The sequence below is a fragment of the Rhinatrema bivittatum genome, chromosome 4 (genome assembly GCF_901001135.1).
Source record: "Rhinatrema bivittatum chromosome 4, aRhiBiv1.1, whole genome shotgun sequence".
Classification (NCBI taxonomy): domain Eukaryota; kingdom Metazoa; phylum Chordata; class Amphibia; order Gymnophiona; family Rhinatrematidae; genus Rhinatrema; species Rhinatrema bivittatum.
In genome coordinates this window covers 252132335-252154054 of record NC_042618.1, presented here as the reverse complement: position 1 = coordinate 252154054, position 21720 = coordinate 252132335, and the positions used below count along the sequence as shown (strand labels likewise).

General features: G+C 43.4%; 1 protein-coding gene across 6 annotated transcripts in view; it reads right to left on the bottom strand.

Annotated features, from left to right (window-relative positions):
• Window positions 1–973: 973 nt before the first annotated feature.
• Window positions 974–21720, bottom strand: part of DNM1L (dynamin 1 like) — a 162211-nt gene continuing 141464 nt past the window's right edge. For all 6 annotated transcript variants that reach the window (XM_029600030.1, XM_029600031.1, XM_029600032.1 and 3 more), the window contains 3 exons: window positions 9705–9814; window positions 6036–6195; window positions 974–3450 (listed from right to left, as the gene is read on the bottom strand). In XM_029600030.1, coding sequence (XP_029455890.1) covers window positions 3394–3450; window positions 6036–6195; window positions 9705–9814 — 327 coding nt within the window. In that variant the 3' untranslated portion in view covers window positions 974–3393. The remainder of the gene's footprint in view (window positions 3451–6035; window positions 6196–9704; window positions 9815–21720) is intronic.

The window sequence follows — 21720 nt, the reverse complement described above, 5'->3', positions numbered from 1 at the left end:
TGGGCTCTCTGCAAACTAGCAGTTCCTCCTGACTCCTGTTTCAAGTTACACATAAGCATTGCTTTTCACCATTCTTACTCCACAGCTTCTATCTAAGCTCCAGTTGTTTTCCTTTGAACTACTGAGCTTCCAGATAGAAACTTTCACAGCTGTGACAGTCTCTCCTATCTGTGCAACTACTCTTGATGCCTTCTCATTCCATGAGTGTTGAACTGTTCATCATTCTAACAAATGTTTGGTATTCAAGGAGCGAGTTATATCTGGTATTTGAAGCTAGGAACAAGGTTTAACTGACTGTCTAGGCACTCAAGCTGAGAGTCCTACAAAACCAATGTATAAGACAGTGTTTCTCTAACTAGTCCTGGGCATATTTTCTCTGTCATCCTCCCTTTCACATACATACAAAGCCAGTTTGGTTTTTGAGATATTTACAAAGAATACACACAGGATATTTGCAAGCACTGGCTGTAGGAACTAGCTTCATGTATGAGAAAATTATTATATATGGAGTCACTATGAAAATCCTGAAAACCAGACCAGTTGAAAGGTTCTAAGGACCAGGTAAGGAACTACTTGTACATAAGTAGAACTCAAGTAAATTCTTCATGTCGCATCCTTCCCCCTTCCTTAATTTAAAAAAAAAAAAAAAAGGGAAGAAAAAGCAAATTTTAGCACTTCCACAAGTATTTATTATCAAATGAGTCTTTTTCACAACTTTCCAATAAAAGAAGTGAGAAAATGCCCTCTGCAGTGCAAAGGGGTTGCAAGGCTGCAATTAAATTGATCAATAAAAAGCAAATGTAACAATTTTTATGTCAATAAACACGTGAAAATCTTTCACTTGACCACTTTTATTTACAATGACATGAACATCTCAAACATACATCTGGCATCAGTAGACGAAGCTCTCAACAGTGGAGTGAAGGCTTATCGCTGAACAGCCAGTCAAGACACCTGCAATGTGCTTACAAGAGGCAGTATTACTTGTTCTGTCTGATCCCCTTTAATTAGAAACTATTCTTGCATGCTGAATTTTGTTTTTTTTTTAAACAAGGTTGAGGCTCTTTTAAATAGGAGCCAAAGTGCATCAGATTGTTTTGAAAGGAAAAAAAAAGTGGAATGTGATTTATTTACATTCCAATTGCAGGCATACACTCACACACACACGCACACATATATAACCTAAGCTGGGTGTTTTGCAACCAAATTTTTAAGGGTAGTGCTTACAGTCTGCTTCATTACTGGCTCTGTGCACTACAATGTGGTATATTCGCGAGATGGTGTCATGCATGCGCTGCTCTTTTGAGTTGCAGAAGAGAAGGAAATGGGTTGCTTTAGGCCATGGAAGAGTACACAGAGTTTCCCTCCAGTTTTCTAGCAACAAATTCATTTGAAAATGCAGCTGATTGCACGCCCAGACATTCAGATGCTTTTTCAAAAATTGATAAAGGTGATTTAAAGCTAGTCAGGAGCCAGTTTGCAGACTTTACATCTACATTTGGATAGTTCCACAGATGGCATGTAGGTGCCTGAAGATGCTGTCTGAATTTGGTGGTGATCTACGGTTCATTGATGTGATTACATATTTATGATATACGCACCATGTGAGATTCCACTGCTCCCCCACTAGAAGAACTGGTATAGGATGAGTGGGGGGGGGGGGGGGGGAACACTAGTGTTACTGTGGTAGCATCAGGGGCCCAATACCTCTGTTCTCTCACATCAGTCTCTCTCGTGCTTTACATTTCAGACTCATGAATCCTAAATTCACAAGAAATGGAAATCTGACTTAACACCAAAGTTGGATTTTTAGAACAAAATACAGGCCGATATGTTAATGATACAAATGGGCTACAAAACGTTTCTGGGGAAAAAAAAAAATATATACACACTTTACAGGGATGCTAAGGTGTTGTGTGTGGGGGGGGGGGGGCTTTAGTTTGAGTCTGCATCCCTTTTAAGTAGCTCAGTGAATTATAAAGTTGATACCAGCCAAATAATGCATCTTCAGTCAGTTCATGTAATACTTGTGCAACTATCTGACATTTTTATTTCCATTAAAATACTAGTGCTATAGCCTTATATGAAAAGGAAATAGCAGTACTGACAAATTCATCCAAACAGTACCTTGTGAACACATTTTAGCATTTTATAGCCCCAACTATTTCTGCATTCATGTTCTATTAACTTCTCAGACATTCAGCTGTACCTTGACTTTGTAATTCCAGTATGCCCCTCCTACCCCACTAAACTGCTTGTACTGCACCCACAGACAGCCTATATTAACCCTTTGGCTGAGCAATTAATATGAATGCTATGGGAAATTGTTCCAATATATCTGAACTTAGCAGCCAAAGGATTAATAGGCTATCCTGTCTCATCTAAGGAAATTAAAGTTCTGCACAGATTCATGTGTTCACCTAGTTAAGTACCTTCTCTTCCCCTAGCTCATTTCAAGCCTTGTCAAATGGGAAGAGGACTCCCCAAGGCCTTAAGCATTTAGTACTTAACAAGCCTTGTGCTGAACCTCAGATACAGCCTTATGGGAGCTCAAAATAACAGCCCATGTTACAGACGTAGCCACCAAGTTATTTAAATGTGGGCTTGTCTCCAGAAGTAATTTTATGCATTTCTTTGCTTTGATTTATTTTAATTTTTAGTCTTAGAAGACATTTCTTATCCTGCTCAGGCTGCTAAAGTTTGGGATACGGCCAAGCTTCTTACTAGTATAACCATAATAGAAATCTCCCTTTTTTTTTTTCATTCTTACCATTTAGCCAATAAGCATTCACATTCCAAGCCAACGTCAAATGGAAAATCCTGCGATGCAAACTAGTAGCTAGATTTAACAGTTTTTCTACTAATTCTGGCAAATGAGTGTGAAAATCTTTTGAGATGGGCCCAATTAAGTTTCACTTGTGTTGACTAAAGGTGAGCAAGTATCCTTTAAGATATGGTAAGGCTGTCCTGCAGGTTCGAGGCAGCAGACATAAGATGGAGTTTAAACAGTTGTTTCAAGCTTCATATTAGATGGCTACATGGGGGCATATTTGGTCTGTTTTAACTGAACCGAAAAACTGGTAGAGGGAAACATTTATGGCTACTATTTATTATGTTGATTAAATATGATTTCTTTAGCTTGATACAGCACAGTTTCCTGCCCTGAGTTTATGGGTCTGATGGACTTAGCATTTTTCCCCTATAGACAATGGGGGAAACCTTTTAGTACATCTAACCCATAAGCTGATAGAGACACGTTTTTACATGGCTAAGAATTCATAAATAGATTTCTAAGAAGATATACAATGAATGGCATTTTGTCAGACTAACAATTTTCAAGTCACTAAATTTTCCGTCCATGTAAATCAGGAACGGAGCTGGCAGAGTCCTCCTTCACCAAAGGTGCGTTTCTCGAATTTCAGCAATAATTTGACTGGCTCGCTGCAGGGCCTGAGAAGAAAAGAGCAAAATAGGAAGACATTTTTCAGATGACAGATACAGAGGTAGTAAAAATGATTCTCACATACTTCCATCAATCTTCCTTTAAGAAGACAGGGTAAGAAGAAAAGAGCTTAAATTCCAGAAGGAAAGACTAGGTATTACTGTCCAACTATAAGTGTAATTAAACACTGGAATAAGTTATACAAGGACGTGAAATAAGAATATAAGAAATGCCATACTAGACCCATGCCAAAGATCTATCTAGCCCAGCATCCTGTCTCAAACAGTGGCAAATCCAGGTCATAAGCACCCAGTAGAATCCCAAAGAATAGGTCAACCCTTCATGCTCATAACCAGGATAAGCTGTGGTTTTCTAAGTCTACATGGCTTATTATGGTTTATAGACTTTTCCTTTAGGTACTTCTCAAAACCCCTTTTAAACCCAGCTATGCTGACTGCTTTCCTTACATCCTATGGCAACAAATTCCAGTTTAATTGTGTGCTGAGTGAAAAAATACTTTATCGGATTGGTTTTAAAAATGCTAATCTATTAGCTTCATGGTGTGTCCACTAATTCTAGTACTACTGGAAAGGGTAAATTAACTGTTCCCTATTTATCTGTTCCACCTCGCTCATGATTTTATAGACCTCTATCATATCTTCTTAGAGCCATCTCTTTTCCAGGTTGAAGAGCCCTAACAAATTTAGTCTTTCCTCATAGGTAGCTGTTCCACCCCCTTTATGGTCACTCTTCTTTCTTTGTACCTTTTTAGCTATATCTTTTTTGAGATGGGGCACCCAGAACTGCACTCAATACACTCAAGGTGCAGTCACATTATATCATCTTCTATTTTGTTTTCCATTCCTTTCTTTATAATACCTAACATTTTATTTGCTTTATTGATCACCACTGCACACTGAGACAAGAAGTTCAAAGTACTGACCACTGTGACGCCAAGATCTTTTTCCTGGTTGGTGATGCTAATATGGAACCCAGTATTGTGTAACTATACTTTGGATTATTCATTCCTATATGCATTACTTTATACTTGTTTGCATTAAACTTCATCTGCCATGTAGATGCCCAATCTCTCAACCTTGCAAAGTCCTTTTGCAATTCCTCACAATTAGAGTTTGTGACTTAACTACTCTGAATAATTTTGTGTCATCTGCAAATTTGATAACCTCAATCACCACTCCCTTTTTCCAGATCATTTATAAATATATTAAAAAGCACCAGTTCCAGTACAGATCCCTGGTGGACTTCATTATTTACCTTTCTCCATTGAGAGCAATGACAATTTAGTCCTACTCTCTATTCCCTATCTTTTAGCCAGTTACCAATTCACAATAGGACATTGCATCCTATCCCATGATTTTTAATTTCTTGATGAGTCTCTCATGAAGACTTTGTCATATGCCTTCTGAAAATCCAGAAACACAGTGGGGTAGATTTTCAAAGGGATACGCGCGTACCCCCCGAAAACCTACCCCAAACCCCCCCTGCGCGCGCCGAGCCTATTTTGCATAGGCTCAGCGGTGCGCGCAAGCCCCGGGACGCGCGTAAGTCCCGGGGCTTTGCAAAGGAGGCGTGTCGGGTGGGCGGGACTAATTTCGGGGCGGGGCGGGGTGTGGCGCCGGCCCGGGGCGTGGTCGAGGCCTCCGGACCAGCCCCTGGGTCGGGTGATGGCGCGCCAACATCCCGCTGGCGCGCGCAGATTTACGCCTGCTGAAAGCAGGCGTAAATCTGCCAACAAAGGTAGGGGGGGGTTTAGATAGGGCCGGGGGGGGTGGGTTAGGTAGGATCTTATAAAATCCAGCGTACTTTTGTTCGCGCCTGGTGCACGAACAAAAGTACGCATGCGCGTAAATTTATAAAATCTACCCCTATATCAATAGACTCATGTTTATTAATTCCTTTAATAAATGGTTATTAATTTATTAATGTTTATTAATTCCTTCAATAAATGTAAAAAATCTGTAAGACAACAATTCCCTTTGTAAAGTCCACGTTGGCACTACTCTATTAGTCTAGGTCTATACAGATGGTCAATAAGTCTGTTCTTCAGAATATCTTCCATCATTTTGCCTGGGACCAACATCAAACATGTCCAATCTGTCAGACTCAAGAGTAAATGTCGCCCAACAGGGAAATGATCTCATTTATTTATTTAAGAACACTTACAATCTGCCTTTTTCTTTTACGATAAATAACATTAGGTCAAGAGTAAGTTATGATAGAGTAAATCCTTTTGTTAGGGATTTACTCCATTGTAAGATAGTCTTGATCTATTCCTGAGCTCTAGCAAAGACTGCAAAAAGATTTACGCTGTCTGTAAATGTCACGCTTTCCTTCGCAAAGGTCCACCACAACTCCTCCCCACCAAAGAGTTAACTCAGGAAAGGAGATTAAAAAATAAATAAATAAATAAAGGGGGTATGGACATAATAAATGGTGCATACAAAGAGCAAAATATATGAAAATATATTAGGATAAACAGTTTCATGTACACATCTAATAGCTCCCCCCTCCTCTTACCCAAGTCAGAACAACGCCAAATCAGAGGACTTCAAATCAGTATATCTGTCCATACCTGTAACATGTCAGCAGCCTCCTTCCTACGCTGTGCCATGTCCTCCGATTCTGTTAAAAGATCTTCCAGCAACATGGATTTGTAGAGTTGTCCTACCAGCTCACTCTGCAGAGTGTCTTTTACATGATTCACCAAGAAATGCATGACTGCCTTTGGAACACTGAAAGCAGAGATTATAGCATGCTCAAGCCTGGATTTATGCACTGGCTTACACTTAGAACATGAAAAAGGGCGGCAAAGTGTCTGGATTGCTAATCTGCTTTTCACCACCTCACCCACTCCCCTCCTCCCTGTCACCTACCTATAAGCATTGGGGTTCCAGTAGTGCTATGAGCAGAAGGTAGTGTTTGCAGGGACTGAGTCATCCCATGCTTATAGGTCCTATCCTCTTGCTGACTCAGTCCCTTGCCCATTCAGAGCCACAAACCTGAGGTTTGTGGATGGGGGGAGTGGGGAAAAGTATCAGCAGTTTGTCTAGGGGATGGGTGGGAAGATATGGGATCAGAGGTCCACAGGGGATGGGGGAAATTAAGAGCCTGAATCAGAAATTGAAGGAAGGGAATGGGAAAATTGCAGGATCAGCATGACAGTGTTTAGGAGTGGCAAAAGCCAAAATCCATATGTTTCAGATATGACAATTACACATTTCCAAAGGATACTCTAGAGTATACGGTGAAGATTTTGACCTACCAGCAAAACTTTACTGCTATGCACACAAATGAAACTGCATTAGCCACTGTCTGAAGATGGAGACTAAAATATGAAATTGATAATGGGTGGCAATAGCTCTAGATTTCTGTTTGGCTCCCTTACTGTTGCCTTGGACTGTAATATTTACATGGGTATTGTCTTTCTCGGAAGAAGTCTGAGTTAGTATCTCCATGATCACATATATATCTCAACATTTTGCTCTCCCTGCTCCTCACAACCCTCTAACCTCTGAATTAGCATAGATAATGAAACAGCTCAGGGACAGAACAAGAGGAACAGCCCCAACAGGTCAGACTGTCAAATCAGGCAGTGTAAAAATACTGGAACACGTCGATCTGTTTCTTGGCGGCCACCCTAAACATTTCTAGACTTGGCAAACAAAAAAAGAAGCAAACCAAACCTCCTTAAAAAAAAAAAAAAAAATTCACAGTAGGTCATTTTGCATGTGTTTGCTTCTAGGGGCTGGAGACCCTGATACCAACAGCTGCAGAACCAGTGGCTTGGATAAATGTGTGAAAAAAAGGGTCACAACTCGGAAATTTTAAATGGACCTTCCAAGCATGGGAGGAGCTGGGAGGAGTACAATTTAGAACAGACTCTCTAGGTCTCACTTGGAACTGTATTAACATGTTCCTATGCAGTATTCTCCTACATATCCATAGCCACAGAGCAAACCAAAAAACTAAAAAGGATAAGGATGCTTAGAAAGAGTTTTGGAGCCCACGGAGGTTCATATTTCTCCATTCCCAGAAAAGGCAAGGTTTTCAGAAAATCAAAGCACACAATTTTCTGAGGCAGCTCACTGGTAGATTCTGTGGCAGAAATGTCAAAGTTCCAAGAGAATTCTGTGGCAAATTTCCATACATTACTCAATATGCAAATATGACAAATTTATTGAAAAAAAAAATTCAAGATTTTAAAAATATCCCTTAAAAACAATAGCTTTCCAAGTTGTGTGTCCTGCATATTTTCTTTTGGGGTTTTTTTCCCACTAGGGAGCATCTTATATCATTTCCTATCTGTGTTCTTTTCTAACTTACATGTGCATCTTTTTGCGATTAGGAAATTCTACATGTAAGTTCCAAGACACTGGAAAAAGAGATGCACATGTTGACTACTGCCAATGCCCTGGTCTCCCGAGAGCCTGCACTAAGCCCAAAAAAAATCCATTGTCCTTCCCAGGAAATCACTGCGGGAGACGGGGGAGCCAGGTGTAAGGCCCACCAATTTTCCCCATCCTCTCCCCACCCCCTGTAACAATCTGAACTTTGCAGGAGGACAGGAGCAGCAGTGCAGCACCTCAGGCTGCTTCCTCTTCCTGTGCAGCCAGAGGCCAGGATATCGTACAGCGCTCTGCCGTCCTTCATGGTTCAAGCCACAATAATTCAGAGCCCACCTGCACAGGAAACAGCCTGAAGTGCCATGCCACTGCTGACCTTCGACAAAGCCTGGATCAGCAAAGACACGCACACACATTGCCTCTTCCTTTCACACACACACACCCACACCCAACAGAATTTCTGCCACCAGCACATGCAAAACAATTCATACCATTAGATGTATACAAAACCTCAGTTTCACATACAGCCAGCCTCCCTTGCAAACAAAAATCCACCGATAACTCTTGCCTCTATGTCACATAAAAACACAAAATCAAATCTTTTTCTTTCACACACAGACGAAAGTTTCCCCATCAGTTTCACACATTTTGGAAATTTTCACTCCGTGTATAAACAGTGCCAGCTTCCCTATAAAATCCAAGGGGATGGGAGGCAGAACTTGCACTCAGTTCCAGGCTTGTCCTTTCACGTTATCGATCACTGCGGGGCTCAGGACCGGCTCTTGCAGTAAGAAGGCCAACAGCAGCAGTAGCAGTTTGGGGAAGAGGGGTCTGGGACCCACCGCTAGTGAGTGAAAACTCAAGGCAAGTTACAATTCAGGTACAGTAGGTAGATTCCCTGCCCCAGAGACGGCTTTCAATCTAAACTGATACGTGGGACATTGGAGAGCAAAGTGACTTGCCCAAGGTCACAAACAGCATCAGTGGGAAAAGTGGGGTTTGAACCTTGGCTTCACTGGTTCTCAGTTCACTGCTCTAACCACTAGGCCACTTCTGTTATTCTTCTGTCCGAAGCCCATGTTTCAGGGTCTGCGCTTCAAGACAATCCCTGCTTCCTCTGCCACAGTGAGAGCACTGGGGGAGGATGAGAGAGCCTGAAGTGGGGGACACTAGGGGGAGGATGAAATCAAGAGAGAAGGCAAAACAGAGAAAGGTGGTGGAGACTTTAAAGGTGAGATGGATGTGATTCACTGAAAGCAGAAGACAGATACAGTTGAAAGCCAGAGAGGGGTAGAAATGGGAAGGGCAAGTAAAAAAAAAAAAAAAAAAAAGAGTGAGATAAAGGGAGGGGAGAAGAGAAAAGGCAGAATACAAGGAGATGAGGTTAGAGATTCTGAGGGGAGGCAAAAAAAGTGTGCGACTAAGATGGTAGATGAGTGAGAACTAAAGGGGGTGGTGGCAGAAGACAGACAAGTGGAGAAGAGCCAAATGAGAACAGAGATGAGAAAGAAAAAACAATAAGGAAAAGTAAAATGGGAAGAATCAGGAAAATGATTCAGAAGACAGATAAAAGACAGATTTTATGATGGAAAATATAGAAAAACAGTTTTTATTTCTGATAGTTACTGGAATATGCAGGGCCAATCTTAGGGCTGTGCAGCCACACAGGGTCCCACAGCAGTGCTCCAGGGGGAGGCAGGACTTACCCTCTCAACTCCCACACAGGCTACACTTTCTTTTTTTTTTTAAAGACTGAAAACTGCTGGTGTACAGAAAAGCCTCCCTCTGTTTTCTTGCTGCCATATTCCAATAAAGCTAAAGTCTGTCTCCCGGATGGCACATGTGAACCCACGGAATAAAGACTCCAGCTATTTAGTTTTAAAGCGTCAAGTACCAACCTGTCCTGAATGTTCTTCCTGACGATGAGGAAATAAGACTTAATTAGTCGTTCAATCACCTCGCAATCTCGCTGCTCCCGGGCAGAAAGTTTGCGTGCAACGGGTACGGGCTGCAAGAAATCAGAAGGTTTTAACATGATTGATACTGCATTTTACACAAACAGAAGTGCTTCCCTCCTTCAATCCTGTCACAAATACAAAGAGGGAAAGCAATAACAAAAAATATACATTTTGCTGCACCACTGTCAACATTTGTTAGTTAAAAGAGGTATCAGCAAGCCACTAACACGCATGGTCTATAGGCCATCGCCGGTCCTTTCTATCATCCATCCCAAATTAATTCTTTGTTTGTCTTTTATACTGCAGATAAAAAAGGGAGTCCATAATATTCAGAATCAAGTGCAAGGCAGATCCCAAAATTCAAAATCAAATGCATAGTAAGAACCGACATCAGCCAGTGTTTCGTGCACTAAAGATGGCTTCAGGGGATAAAATCAACACACACTTATCTGTATACAGTGCTCTGAAGGATAACAGCATCTCACTATATGTTGGCAGGGTGCAATGAAACGTTACCACCTTCCCTCTGTGTATTTGTGGTACTGCCTTTTAAACAGGGCAGGAAAAATAATTTGAAAATTTAAGTGCGAGCTGGAGTTTAGTTTTTTTCTTATTTTTGATTTAAAAAATCTTTCATCTATTTTATGGTTTGGTTTTTTTTTTCTTATTTTATTACTTTTATCATCTTTTTTGCTCTTCTCTTCTTGTCCTCTGGTCTCTTTCCATGTGTCTACCCAGATCTTGAGCAGGGGTCCCAAAATCCACCCCCACCCACGATATCTGCACATTGGCAACAATATAAGTAAAAACAAAACAGTGCAGGATCTGAGAGCCAGCGTACATCTGCAGACTGTGTTGTGCCTTCCATCTCCTCTTCCCAGACAGGCTTCCTCTTACCTAGGAAACCCATTTGACAAGCAGGGCATCGCAGGGTCCATGAATTCATGCCAGCTTACAAGCCCCATGTTTTTAAAAACTTATGCTCCTGCCAATGCTAAGGCGACCATTTTTCCAAGTTCCAAAAAAAGGACACTTCCAGAAAAGGAGCTCACAATTTCTATACATACTTTTTATTTAACAAAACAAGTGCATGCAACTTATGCTTAACTGTTAATGTATCATTTACAAATAATAAGCAGCACATACTTAAGTCTAATATCCAACAGTCAGGCCCATATTCAGCTGCTGGCCAAAGTGCAAAGCTAGCCAGATGAACTTTGCTTGGATATTTAGCGGTGCAGCCACACTATTGAATATCCATGGCTATTTCAAAAGTTACCTCCCCACTCTCACCTCATCTGGTAATTTTAGCCAGACAATACAGTAGCTAGCTAAGTGCCGCCGGGTGGCATGTGCAGCAGGATATTGAAATAGTGCCATTTATCTGGCAAAGTCCAAACTTAGCCAGACAAATGGCAGTGTATATGGGCCTCAGTATTTATAAGTCCAGGGCACATCATTTAACTTTAGATAAAGAACAAGTGGAAACTGAAAAGAGATCAGCCATGCAAAGCAAGACTACTGGCCCCTGGAATCTGGTGCACCCCTCCTCCTCCTTTAACAACCCCATGTGTCCAGACTGACTAATAGGCAGGAGATAGTTTTCTCTCATCGCGTAAGCAGGGCGACGCGTCCTAACAGGTGAACCAGCCGCTCGCCTAGGGCACCAGTCATTAGGAAGCGGCAAAGAGCAGCCATGAAGGGCACATTCCACTCATGGCTGAGAGGACTAGAGACTCGGCAGGCCACGAGCGGAAACTCTCTCATTCACGACTGAGAGAAGCAGAGTCTCTGCGGACTACGAGTGGGGCCTCTGCGTGTGTGTGCGTGCATACGAGAGAGCAATGGTGTGAGTGCAAGAAAGGAAGGGAGCCTGTGAAAAGGTGTGTGTGTGAATGAGACAAGGAGCTTAAGTGTGTGTAAGAGAGGGGGCCTTGTCTGAGTGAATGAGGTCTCTGCCAGAGCCAGGGCCTGGCAGAAGGTTCGCCTAGGGCGCCTAATACCCTTGCACATGCAGGGCCGGTAAGTTGGTATTTTGGTCATAAAAGGATTCGTCCCCGACAAAAATGATAGCATTTGCCTTAAAAACAAAACAAAACGAAAAAAAAACCCCCACATCCTGAAAGATCCAAAAGAAGGCCATGGCCTCTTAAAACAGGTCTGATGATAGCTCTTAGCCATTGCTTGGATATCTTCAGCAGTGGTGGGAGGAGTAAGCATTTTGGAGTCTCTGGTTGAGACTGAGAAGTTGGGGGTGAGGGAATCTGGGGCCCCCTATGGGTGTGGGGCTCTGGAAGCAGGCAACTATCACCTTTGCCTTAAGATGGCCCTGCCCACTGTATGCTTGGGCTTGTTCTGCTCTAGGAACTGCAATCCCAGCATGCAGCAGAGGGAGGGGTAAAATCCAGCATCACAATCTTTTTGGCAAAACAACTAGAGCTAGCTGGCAGATACCATACTCTGAGTTTAAAAATACTCAGAGCTTAAAAATACTCAGAGCATTCTGGGACTGGTGCTCTTGCTTAGGAACTGTGTAGCCCAATGCATTATAGGACTGGTGGTTGGTCCTGCCTACGGCACCCTATTCTTCCTTAGATATCCATGGTGGAGAGGAGAAAGACATGCATTCCTGCTCCCTCTGCAAAGGGTACCAACAGGGCTAAAACTGGCCCTAGCCCATCCCCCAATCCCATGGCCCCTTACAGTCTTCTGGCCCCTAGGTCTCCAAAACAGGCTAAGGCAGCACTGTCACCAACAGATCTGATTTTTGGGATAGCCAAGCTATGCAAATTAACTGGGCTCTCCTTTTATACTTTTTTTCCACTACTCTTCTTTGTGGAGCATGCCAACTGCATTAGCCATAATTCCTCTTTTCATAAAGGGTCTGGGTGTACAGTGGGGCTTAATTCTGGGATGGATGGCAGGGGAGTTGTCTCACATAAATATTTAATTACTTCTGCATTGTGACTATACACTAATGCAACAGTACAAGCCTTGTGGTTTTCATATCTAAAGCTCGGGTTGGCTGGCTATTTGCTGTTACTTCCTGGCATTATGCCCAGGCTTCAGAATGTTTGCAGACATATGCATAGTTCAAAAACATTTTTTAGACCTCAAAACCAATGTTCGAAATGACTTGTAGCATCAGTCTACTTTCATAGACAGGAAGCTGCTAACAGCAATTTTGCTGCTGTATCAAAACAGCATCCTTTTACAGAAATAGATTTTATTGCCAATTTACCCATTCCCCCCTATGTTTGCTGCTATTGGATCGTTTGGGGTTAAAGCCATCTTCACCTACATCTCTGCAGGATTGTGTCTTCTGCCTGCATTTATCATCTACAAGTCTTACTGACGGCGAGCTAGGAATCAGCTAGAAATAAACAAGTTTTCTCAGGCAATTATTGACGCTTTGCCCGCTTTTCATCATATTTCAGGTTAACCATTGCAGGGCTATAACAGGCTTAGCTGGACCAGTTTCAATGAGCAGTGACCAAGAGAAATAAGGGCCAGTTTAAACCAGCCAGCTTGCAAAATAAAATTTTGTCAGTAGTACAAAATTTACTGTGTGTGAAAAATGTACTTGCTCAGGTATGAAAGGACATGCCTAGGATATGACAGTGAAGTTGTTTACCTGTAATAAATGCTTTCTGAAGACAGCACTTTACTAGATACACAAGTTGACACTAAGCTTGGTCATGTGACCCTTCAGCATACCCTGTTTCCCCGAAAATAAGACATCCCCCGAAAATAAGACCTAGTAGAGGTTTGCTGAATTGCTAAATATAAGACCTCCCCCGAAAGTAAGACCTAGCAAAGTTTTTATTTGGGAGCATGCCCGTCGCACAGAACACCAGAGCATGCAGCTGTGATTTTTTTACCCTGCAGGATTCACAGTTAGTTGTCATCACAAACCAGCATAACCAGACAACTATTCAGAATACGATAAATGTTCATTTTTTTGTTCAACAATATATGTGAATTCTTCTTCATGGAAAAATAAGACATCCCCTGAAAATAAGGCCTAGTGCATCTTTGGTTGCAAAAGTTAATATAAGACACTGTCTTATTTTCGGGGAAACACGGTACCTGGGAACTTTTGATTTCCAGTCACCCTGAGATTACCGTGAATGCGGGGGAGGAGGGGAGGGACAAATGTGCACAAACTTACTCTCATACACAAACATACGTTCACAATCACTTTTCACACACACATGCTCATTCTTACAGGCTAACTCATTCCTCATTCTCTGACACATTCTCACATACTCCTCATTTTCCTACATACACACCCCCCTCACACATACTCGTTCACTCACTTCTCTCCCTCTTCCACACACACACACACACACACGCCTACTCTCCCTCACACCCATGTTCATTCACACTTTCACTTCTCTTCCTCCTACACAAACACACACATACATGTTCTTTCCCCCTCCCCTTGATATACTCCCTTCCCCATGCACACACCTATTCACATATACACACACACACACACACACACACAAATGCCCCCGCACATATATATATATATATATATATATATATATATATCTACCTTATAAATGGGCTCTGACCGACGGCCCGCAAATGCGCAGTAGAGAGCAGCTCTACCGCGCATGCGTGGGTGAGCACGTCGGTCAGAGCAGAGCGTGCCCGGAAAAAAAAATGGCGCTGGGGCCGCAGGAGCGGCGGTGAGAAGCAGGAGCGGCGGCGGCGAGAAGCAGGAGTGGGAGGTGCAGTAGCGGCGGCAGCGACGAAGAGCAGGAGCTGGAGGAGCAGTAGCGGCGCCGCGCGCGCACAGGAGGGACCCCCCCCCCCAGAGATCTTCCGTCTGCCGGTTGTGGATCTTAAAGGGGAGGGGATTGAGAGAGGGGGAGTGACTGAGGAGAGGGAGGAGAGAGTGAGGGGAGGGAGGAGGGAGAGGGGGGGGAGGGGGAGGGGGAAGGTGAGAGAGAGGGAGGGAGGGAGGGGAAGGGGAGAATGAGAGAGATGGAGGGAGGGAGGGGAAGGGGAGAATGAGAGAGGAGGGAGGGGGGGAGAGAGGGAGGTGAGAGAGGGAGGGAGGGGAGAGGGGAAGGTGAGAGAGAGAGAGATGGAGGGAGGGGGAGGGAGGGGAGGGGGAAGGTGAGAGAGAGAGAGATGGAGGGAGGGGGAGGGAGGGGAGGGGGAAGGTGAGAGAGAGAGATGGAGGGGGGGGAGGGAGGGGAGGGGGAAGGAGGAGAGAGAGAGAGGGGGGAGGGAGTGAGAGGGAGGGGGAGAGAGTGAGGGAGGAGGGAGAATGAGGGGGAGGGAATGGGAAGGAAATGGACCAAGCCCGTTGTTACGGGCTTAACGGCTAGTATATATAATATATATATATATATACACACACACACACACACACACAAATGCCCACCTCAAACTTACCAGTAGGGCAACCTCCTCCTTGGGGCTGACAGCTAGCACCTTCTATGCCTCCTCTCTTCTTTCTGTTCCCCACAGGCCAATCGGAGGCCTCCTCTCTTCCTGCCTGCCAGGATTGGCCTGTGGGCTCAGGAAGAAGAAAGGAGGCCTCTAATTAGTCACAGAGCAGGGAAAAGGAAGGAGGCAATTGGCCCATGTAGGTCAATCAGATGCCTTCCTAAGCTGGTCTAGTGAAGCAAGCAGCAGGGCTCCCGGAGATGACAGCTGTTGGCCCAGAGGACTCAGCAATTCCATTAGAATTTCGGAGTCTCTGGGTCAAATATGGAGAGTTCCCAGGTTCCATTAGACAAGTAACTTCCAGAACTTTATGGAAAGGAAAAAGCCTTTTTGTGCAAACGCATAGCAGTTCCTGCAAGCCCTGCAAATCTCCCAGTTTTATATATAGTTTTACTTAGGAAAGAAACACCAAGGGTGGCTATGCATGACCTGGTGAACTGCTGCCTTAAGAGAACACCTATTACAAGTGAACAATTTTGCTTTCTCGAAAGATAATCAGTTCAGTCACAACCTGGGCTTCTAGCTAAGCGTTATCTTCAACAATACAGGGGTTGAACAATGATAACCAACACCAAAGGATGAAAATATTTTTGAGATAACCCTTTTTCATTTTGTCTTTTTTTTTTTTTAAACAGGGAAAACCACCTAAAATCATAAATAATGTCCCTAAGGTAGATGGCGTTCAGCTCCACTCTTCAACAGACTGTGCAGAATGACAGTCCAAATCTACTACCCCATGGGAAGCCATGACCAGAGTGTAACGGGACTGAATTCCACGACACCAGCTTTCATGAAGGTTTAGACAGGCAAATGACACCATCATGGCTCTAATATTATGGGTCTTGACATGCCCTTCTAAGGTCAGGCACATCTGGGCATAACAAAAGGTGATGCAATCTACTACCCAATTAGAAATGATGGACTTTGTCTCTACAATTCCAGGTAAAAAAATGTCACAAAAGAAAAAAAAGTTCATTCTACTATCATCCTGGAGGCTGTTATGGCTGCCAACCTATGGTTATAGCATACCCTTGCAAGACTGCTGATAAGGCAGGAGGTTCTCAACTCTTCCACCTTCCAAGCTATCTCACATCGAGCAGCTACACATATTTTGCTGGCATAACTGCTGCTGAAGCTTATCCAATTTTTGGGGAGGGCATATTAAGCAGAGCAAGGCCCCGCATCATTACAAGTCCTCCCATTCCAAGCATTTTTCCTTAGTGAAGAAATAATTGGAACAACTCCACCATATATGACGAAAGGTTCCCATATTCCCGCCAACAACATGCGCTAGCAGAGGGATACATGCAGTGTATGCGCACTAGAGTTATGTGCCATCTCACTAAGAGTTATAACAATTTTCCTGCTGTTGCGCCGAAACGTAATATTTACTGGCCAATGTGTATATACTGCCCCATATTTCAGGAGAGATAGTTGTTCTATATCAGCTTCCCATGCTGAGATATAGAGAAAAGTGGTCTTAGGATGGCTATTAAGGATGGCCTATAGTTTTAGACACGAGACATTTTAGGCGGGCGGCTCCGGAGCAGTAGTAATGTTCAAATAGTGTTTTACCACTGGCCCCAAAGTGGTGCATTACTTTTGAGGACGTTTAGAAAATGTCTCATCTGAGCATAAGCTAGGAAATCAAGAGCACCAGGCCCATACTGTTTTTAAAAGGGAGTCATAGGACCTCATGGAGCCTCCTGAAAGTAGGTGTTCAAAAAGTAATGATTCCCCTGTCCTTCCACTTGGTGAAAGCTTTATTCTGATATCCCATGGGGAAGGGCCAGAATTTTGATATAAGTAAGATGCAGTAGAAATAGTCCTGCTCCCCCACCAGCTTAACTTTCCACTTATCCCAGATCCTAAGCGTTGTTTCTAAGGCCAATGGTTGAGTTACTAATCTTGGGCCACAATACCTGGGTGCTATGGTAGTGCAAGAGTGGTTATACTGCCTACTAACAGTTGTTCAAACTGAACCATTGTTGTGGATATGAATGATTTTGGATATCTATGACAGCCCCCAATTGAGAGGCAACATAGTACCATATTAAATTGGGTACGCCCGTTCCCCCCCTATTTCTAGGTAGGTACAGCAGTGATCGTGATATCCTAGGTGGGTGTCTCCTCCAAATGAAGTCAAACACTCTCTTTTGTCACTTGCGAAGTAACACAGGAGAGAGAAAGATCGGTAATGTTATGAAAAGGTACAAGAAGCGTGGCAAGATATTCATTTTAATTACTGCAATCCGCCCCACCCAGGAAAAGTGTAATCTGTTCCATTTGGCCAGATCTGATTCTATAGCTTTCATCAAGGGGACATAATTTAAAGAGAAGAGACCTGTAACTTCCAAATTTAAGCGTATCCCTAAATATTTTATCCCCTTTTTTGCCCATTTAAACGGGAATGTTAATTTGATATCACTGACCTCTGTCCTAGTAAGTGTTAAATTTAAAATCTCTAATTTTTCAAGGTTGACTTTGAAACCAGAAACTGAGCTAAAATGGTCTAATTCATCGGCTATGCCTCTTAGTGAGGAGAGAGGATTTGGACAGGGTAATAGAATGTCATCCGCAAAAAGCGACAACTTGAGGTTCATGTCCCCCCATCTCTAGGACTGTAATTCCCGGGGGATGATCGCATTCTCGATGCGAAGGGCTCCAGGAATAAAGCAAAGAGGAGAGGAGATAAGGGGCATCCCTGATGGGTCCCTCTCTCCACTTTGAAAAAGGGTCCATATTCCCCATTAACCTTGACACAGGCAGTAAGGTAAGCGACCTCACCCAGCATAAAAAGAAGGGAGCAAAGCCCATTCGTTTTAGCGTTTGAAATAAGAATGGCCAGTGGACCATGTCAAAATACTTTTTCCACGTATATTGATAGGACTATGGCTGGAGAATGGACTCCCTTTAATCCACTATATATATCTATAACCTTGCGCACATTGTCTGCTGCCATGCGCTTAGGGATGAAGCCCACCTAGGCAACATGCATGAAATCAGATAAAATTCTATTTAAGCGCTCTGTCACTATGTGCTAAGATCTAGATTAATGAGGGAAATAGGTCGGTACGACCCGTATTGAGTCGGGTCACGGCCTGGCTTGGCTAGTATTGTTATACCTGCCACATTGGAATGAGGTGGAAGGGCAGCACCATCTTGAACACTATTGATATATTCTACCAATGGTTCAGCGAGTTGAGGGGAAAACTTTTTATAATAAGTACTAGTAAGGCCATCTAGACCAGGAGCTTTTCCAGACTTTAATAGTTTTATAACCTGGGCTACTTCCTCTAAGCTAATAGGGGCATCTAAGTAACTGGCCTGAGTCTCTCTTAAACAAGGTAGAGAGGCAGTAGATTTTAATTTTCTCACCAATCATCTGCCAGCTTTGTTACCTTCTGGTCGGAATCAAAGAGGGCCACATCTTGTCTAGCTTTTGTTAGTTTGCTGAATATCCCGTGTGGGGTTTAACATGTGAGCCCATGAGAGGGTTGCAATCGTCCCTAGCAAGACATTCCTAGATTTCTCTTTCCTTTTTTTGATAAGAGGCCTGGGATATGAATAGGACTCTCAAAACAGCCCCCCGTCCCCCAAAAAGCCCCTATCCACGAGACCCATTCCGTGGATCATGCCAGCCATGGGGGAATCACCCGGTCAAAAAAACCAAAACAAAACAAAAAACAACCTCCCACCCTTCTCTCCCCTTTTAGAGAAACAGACTAGCGAAGCCTATCTGAATTGTTAGTGCACAAGTTAACTATGCACTTATCTAACCCTATATCTAGAAAGCCTAGCACAGTATATGGTAGGCAACAAAAGCTCATCATCTAAGCATTTAAAGACAGCACATGAGAAGTTCAATGGACCAACTGTTGACGCGATTCCAGCAATGTTTGCTGTTCATCCTTGTCCGACATCGTAGTGTTTGTATCCGCAGAATGGCACTGCAGCAGACAGCTTCCTTCCCCGGTGGGATGCGAAAATGTGAGCGATGACCATGTCATTGGAAATCGATGTCTATGAGAACTTGATGGATAAAGGCCATCGAGGCTGACAGTGCTCGCATGTGATAGCATGTTGTTAGCATTTGTATATAATTGTATATAAGTCACACTCCTTAATTCATTATTTTGGCTTTCTCTCTCCCGGTCCCTTCCCCTACCCTGACCCCTCCCCTGATTTTTGTTCTCCACATGAGGTATGTAAGGGCTCCTCCCTATAGTTACATATATATCTACTGTTTTATGTAAGGGCTCCGCCTAAAAGTTATTGTTCATTGTGAACCGATGCGATGTGTGAACGGACATCGGTATAGAAGAAACGTTAAATAAATAAATGTGATATGCACTTAGGGTTGCAATATCGTGTGTGACCTGGTATCATGGTTGAACTGCATAAAGCTTGAGATCCATGAGGATGGAGTGCTATGTTACTGTGTACCCTTGCGCATTTAGAAAGAGTGAAAGAAACAGGTGTGAAGGTCGACTGGGTGACAGAGTGCTTGCAATCCCAGGTGCGTGACCTTTCCTCATTGGCATGTGCATGAGGTCTTGGATGAAAGGTGATAAGGAGATAGTGGTAATGTGGAAAAACTGGAAAAAAAGTGTTGGCAGAATTTCTATGGTCAGCGTGCAAGGTCACCTTGGTGAAAGTGAAGATAAGGAGGGTAGTGAAATAATGGTTGGAAGACACTTATTTTCTTTATAGAATTTAAGCAAAGCAAGAAAGCATCTCCTTTGATAGGTAGCGAAAGTGACAAGTATTCAAAAGGTTCAAGGCGAAACCTCGGCTTGTCGAGAAGTACATTAATGTCTCACGGTATCCGCGCCTCAGACAAAGGTGGACGCAGGTACAATATTCCTTTTAGGAATCTGGATACTAAGGAAGGACATGAAATAGGATGTTCGTTGAAATGAATGCGAGAAGCTGTTGTATTGCTGAAGAAAGCCGTAACGAGGACGCGGCAAGGTCCTTGATGTAAGCAGATGGAGACAGGAGAGAAGCTGCTCAGGCGGCAAGTCAATGGGTCGAGACACATTGATGTACCTCAGAAAGTGTAGTGGGACCATTTTGTCTGGAAATGGTATCCAGTTGACAGCATCTTCGATGACAATTATATATTGTGAATGGCAGAAAAAAGGTGTAAGTGCTGGTAAGCGATACCTCCAAACTTCGTCTCGAGAGATGTAGGAGGAGTGAAGGGGAGAAAGAAGTCTTCTCTTTCATGGGTAAGAAGACATGGGCTGTCGGCCCAGGGAACTGGGCCATGGATTAATAGGAGTAGTAGGTAGACAATACCCTGGTTGTCGTGGCCATGTGGATGGAAGCTGGTGCAGAACCACTTGGTCTAGTATGCATCTCTGGAATGTGTGAGAGATGAGTGGCATTGGCACAATAGTTTGTGTGACCCATCGATGAAAAGGCGTCTGGAGCAAGATCAAGGTCTTGGATAATCTGAGTAAAAATCCTCTATTATCCCGTTGCTCTGCGTTGCAAAGAGATCGACTGCAGGGAGGCTGCAAACCAAGAAACATTTTGTATCACCATTGGAGTCAGGTGTTATTCGTTGGGCGAAAAATTCTACTGGGGTTATTCGCTGTGGAATTGAAATCTTGGGAAACAAATGCTTGGAGGAAGATGGATCCCTGGTGGGTTCACCCAGAATCTGAACTGTGTCACATGAGAGGTTCCTTGAGCCGTCTGCCCCTTTTTGTTGTATAGAGAACAGTGTCAGAAAGTTATCCGTGTGAATCAGGATGAGTTGACTGTGTGGGAACTTCTTAAAAGCTCCAAGGGCATATATACTTCCTTGAGCTTCAGAAGGTCTATGTGCAGTATACATGTCTGCAATTGTTGTGGAAATGAGCTGCACATTCCTTGGGGAATGCGTGCCAGTTGAGTATTATGTAATGTCGAAGGGTCGGAGATGCGAGCTCGTTGACACTGTGAACTGTAGTAGCCACCATTGTAGCTTCTTGTGTATGATGGAGAGCAAAGAATGGGTGTAGAGAATGGATGAAGAAATGAGCTCACTAGGGGTCCTAGAACAGGCAGGATTTGGTGAGCTGTTACTGTGGTACTGTGACCCAGATTTGTATATTGGCAATGTAAGTTCTTATGAACTGCAAAAGTTAGAACGGTCTGAGCTTCGAGTTTTGAAGGCGACTAGTAGGCTCAGAGTTGTTGAGCTGGAGGCTAGTAAGAGCAATCGTCGAAATAGGAAATACTTGTACTTCCTTGTCGATGAGGGGCGGCATCAGTACTGCCCCGCATTTGTTGAACTCCTGGGCGGAAGCAAGGTCAAATGAAGATCCTGTACAGGAAGTGGTGGTTGTTCTCCCGGAACCAACAGAAACATCAGGAACTAGGGTGCATTGATGTGCGAGCAAAGGCACCCTTTTTTTTTTTTTTTTTAGCCATTGCAAGTCTGCGTGGATGAAGAAAGGAAAAGGGACTTGAGAGAAATCATTTCGAAATACTCTCC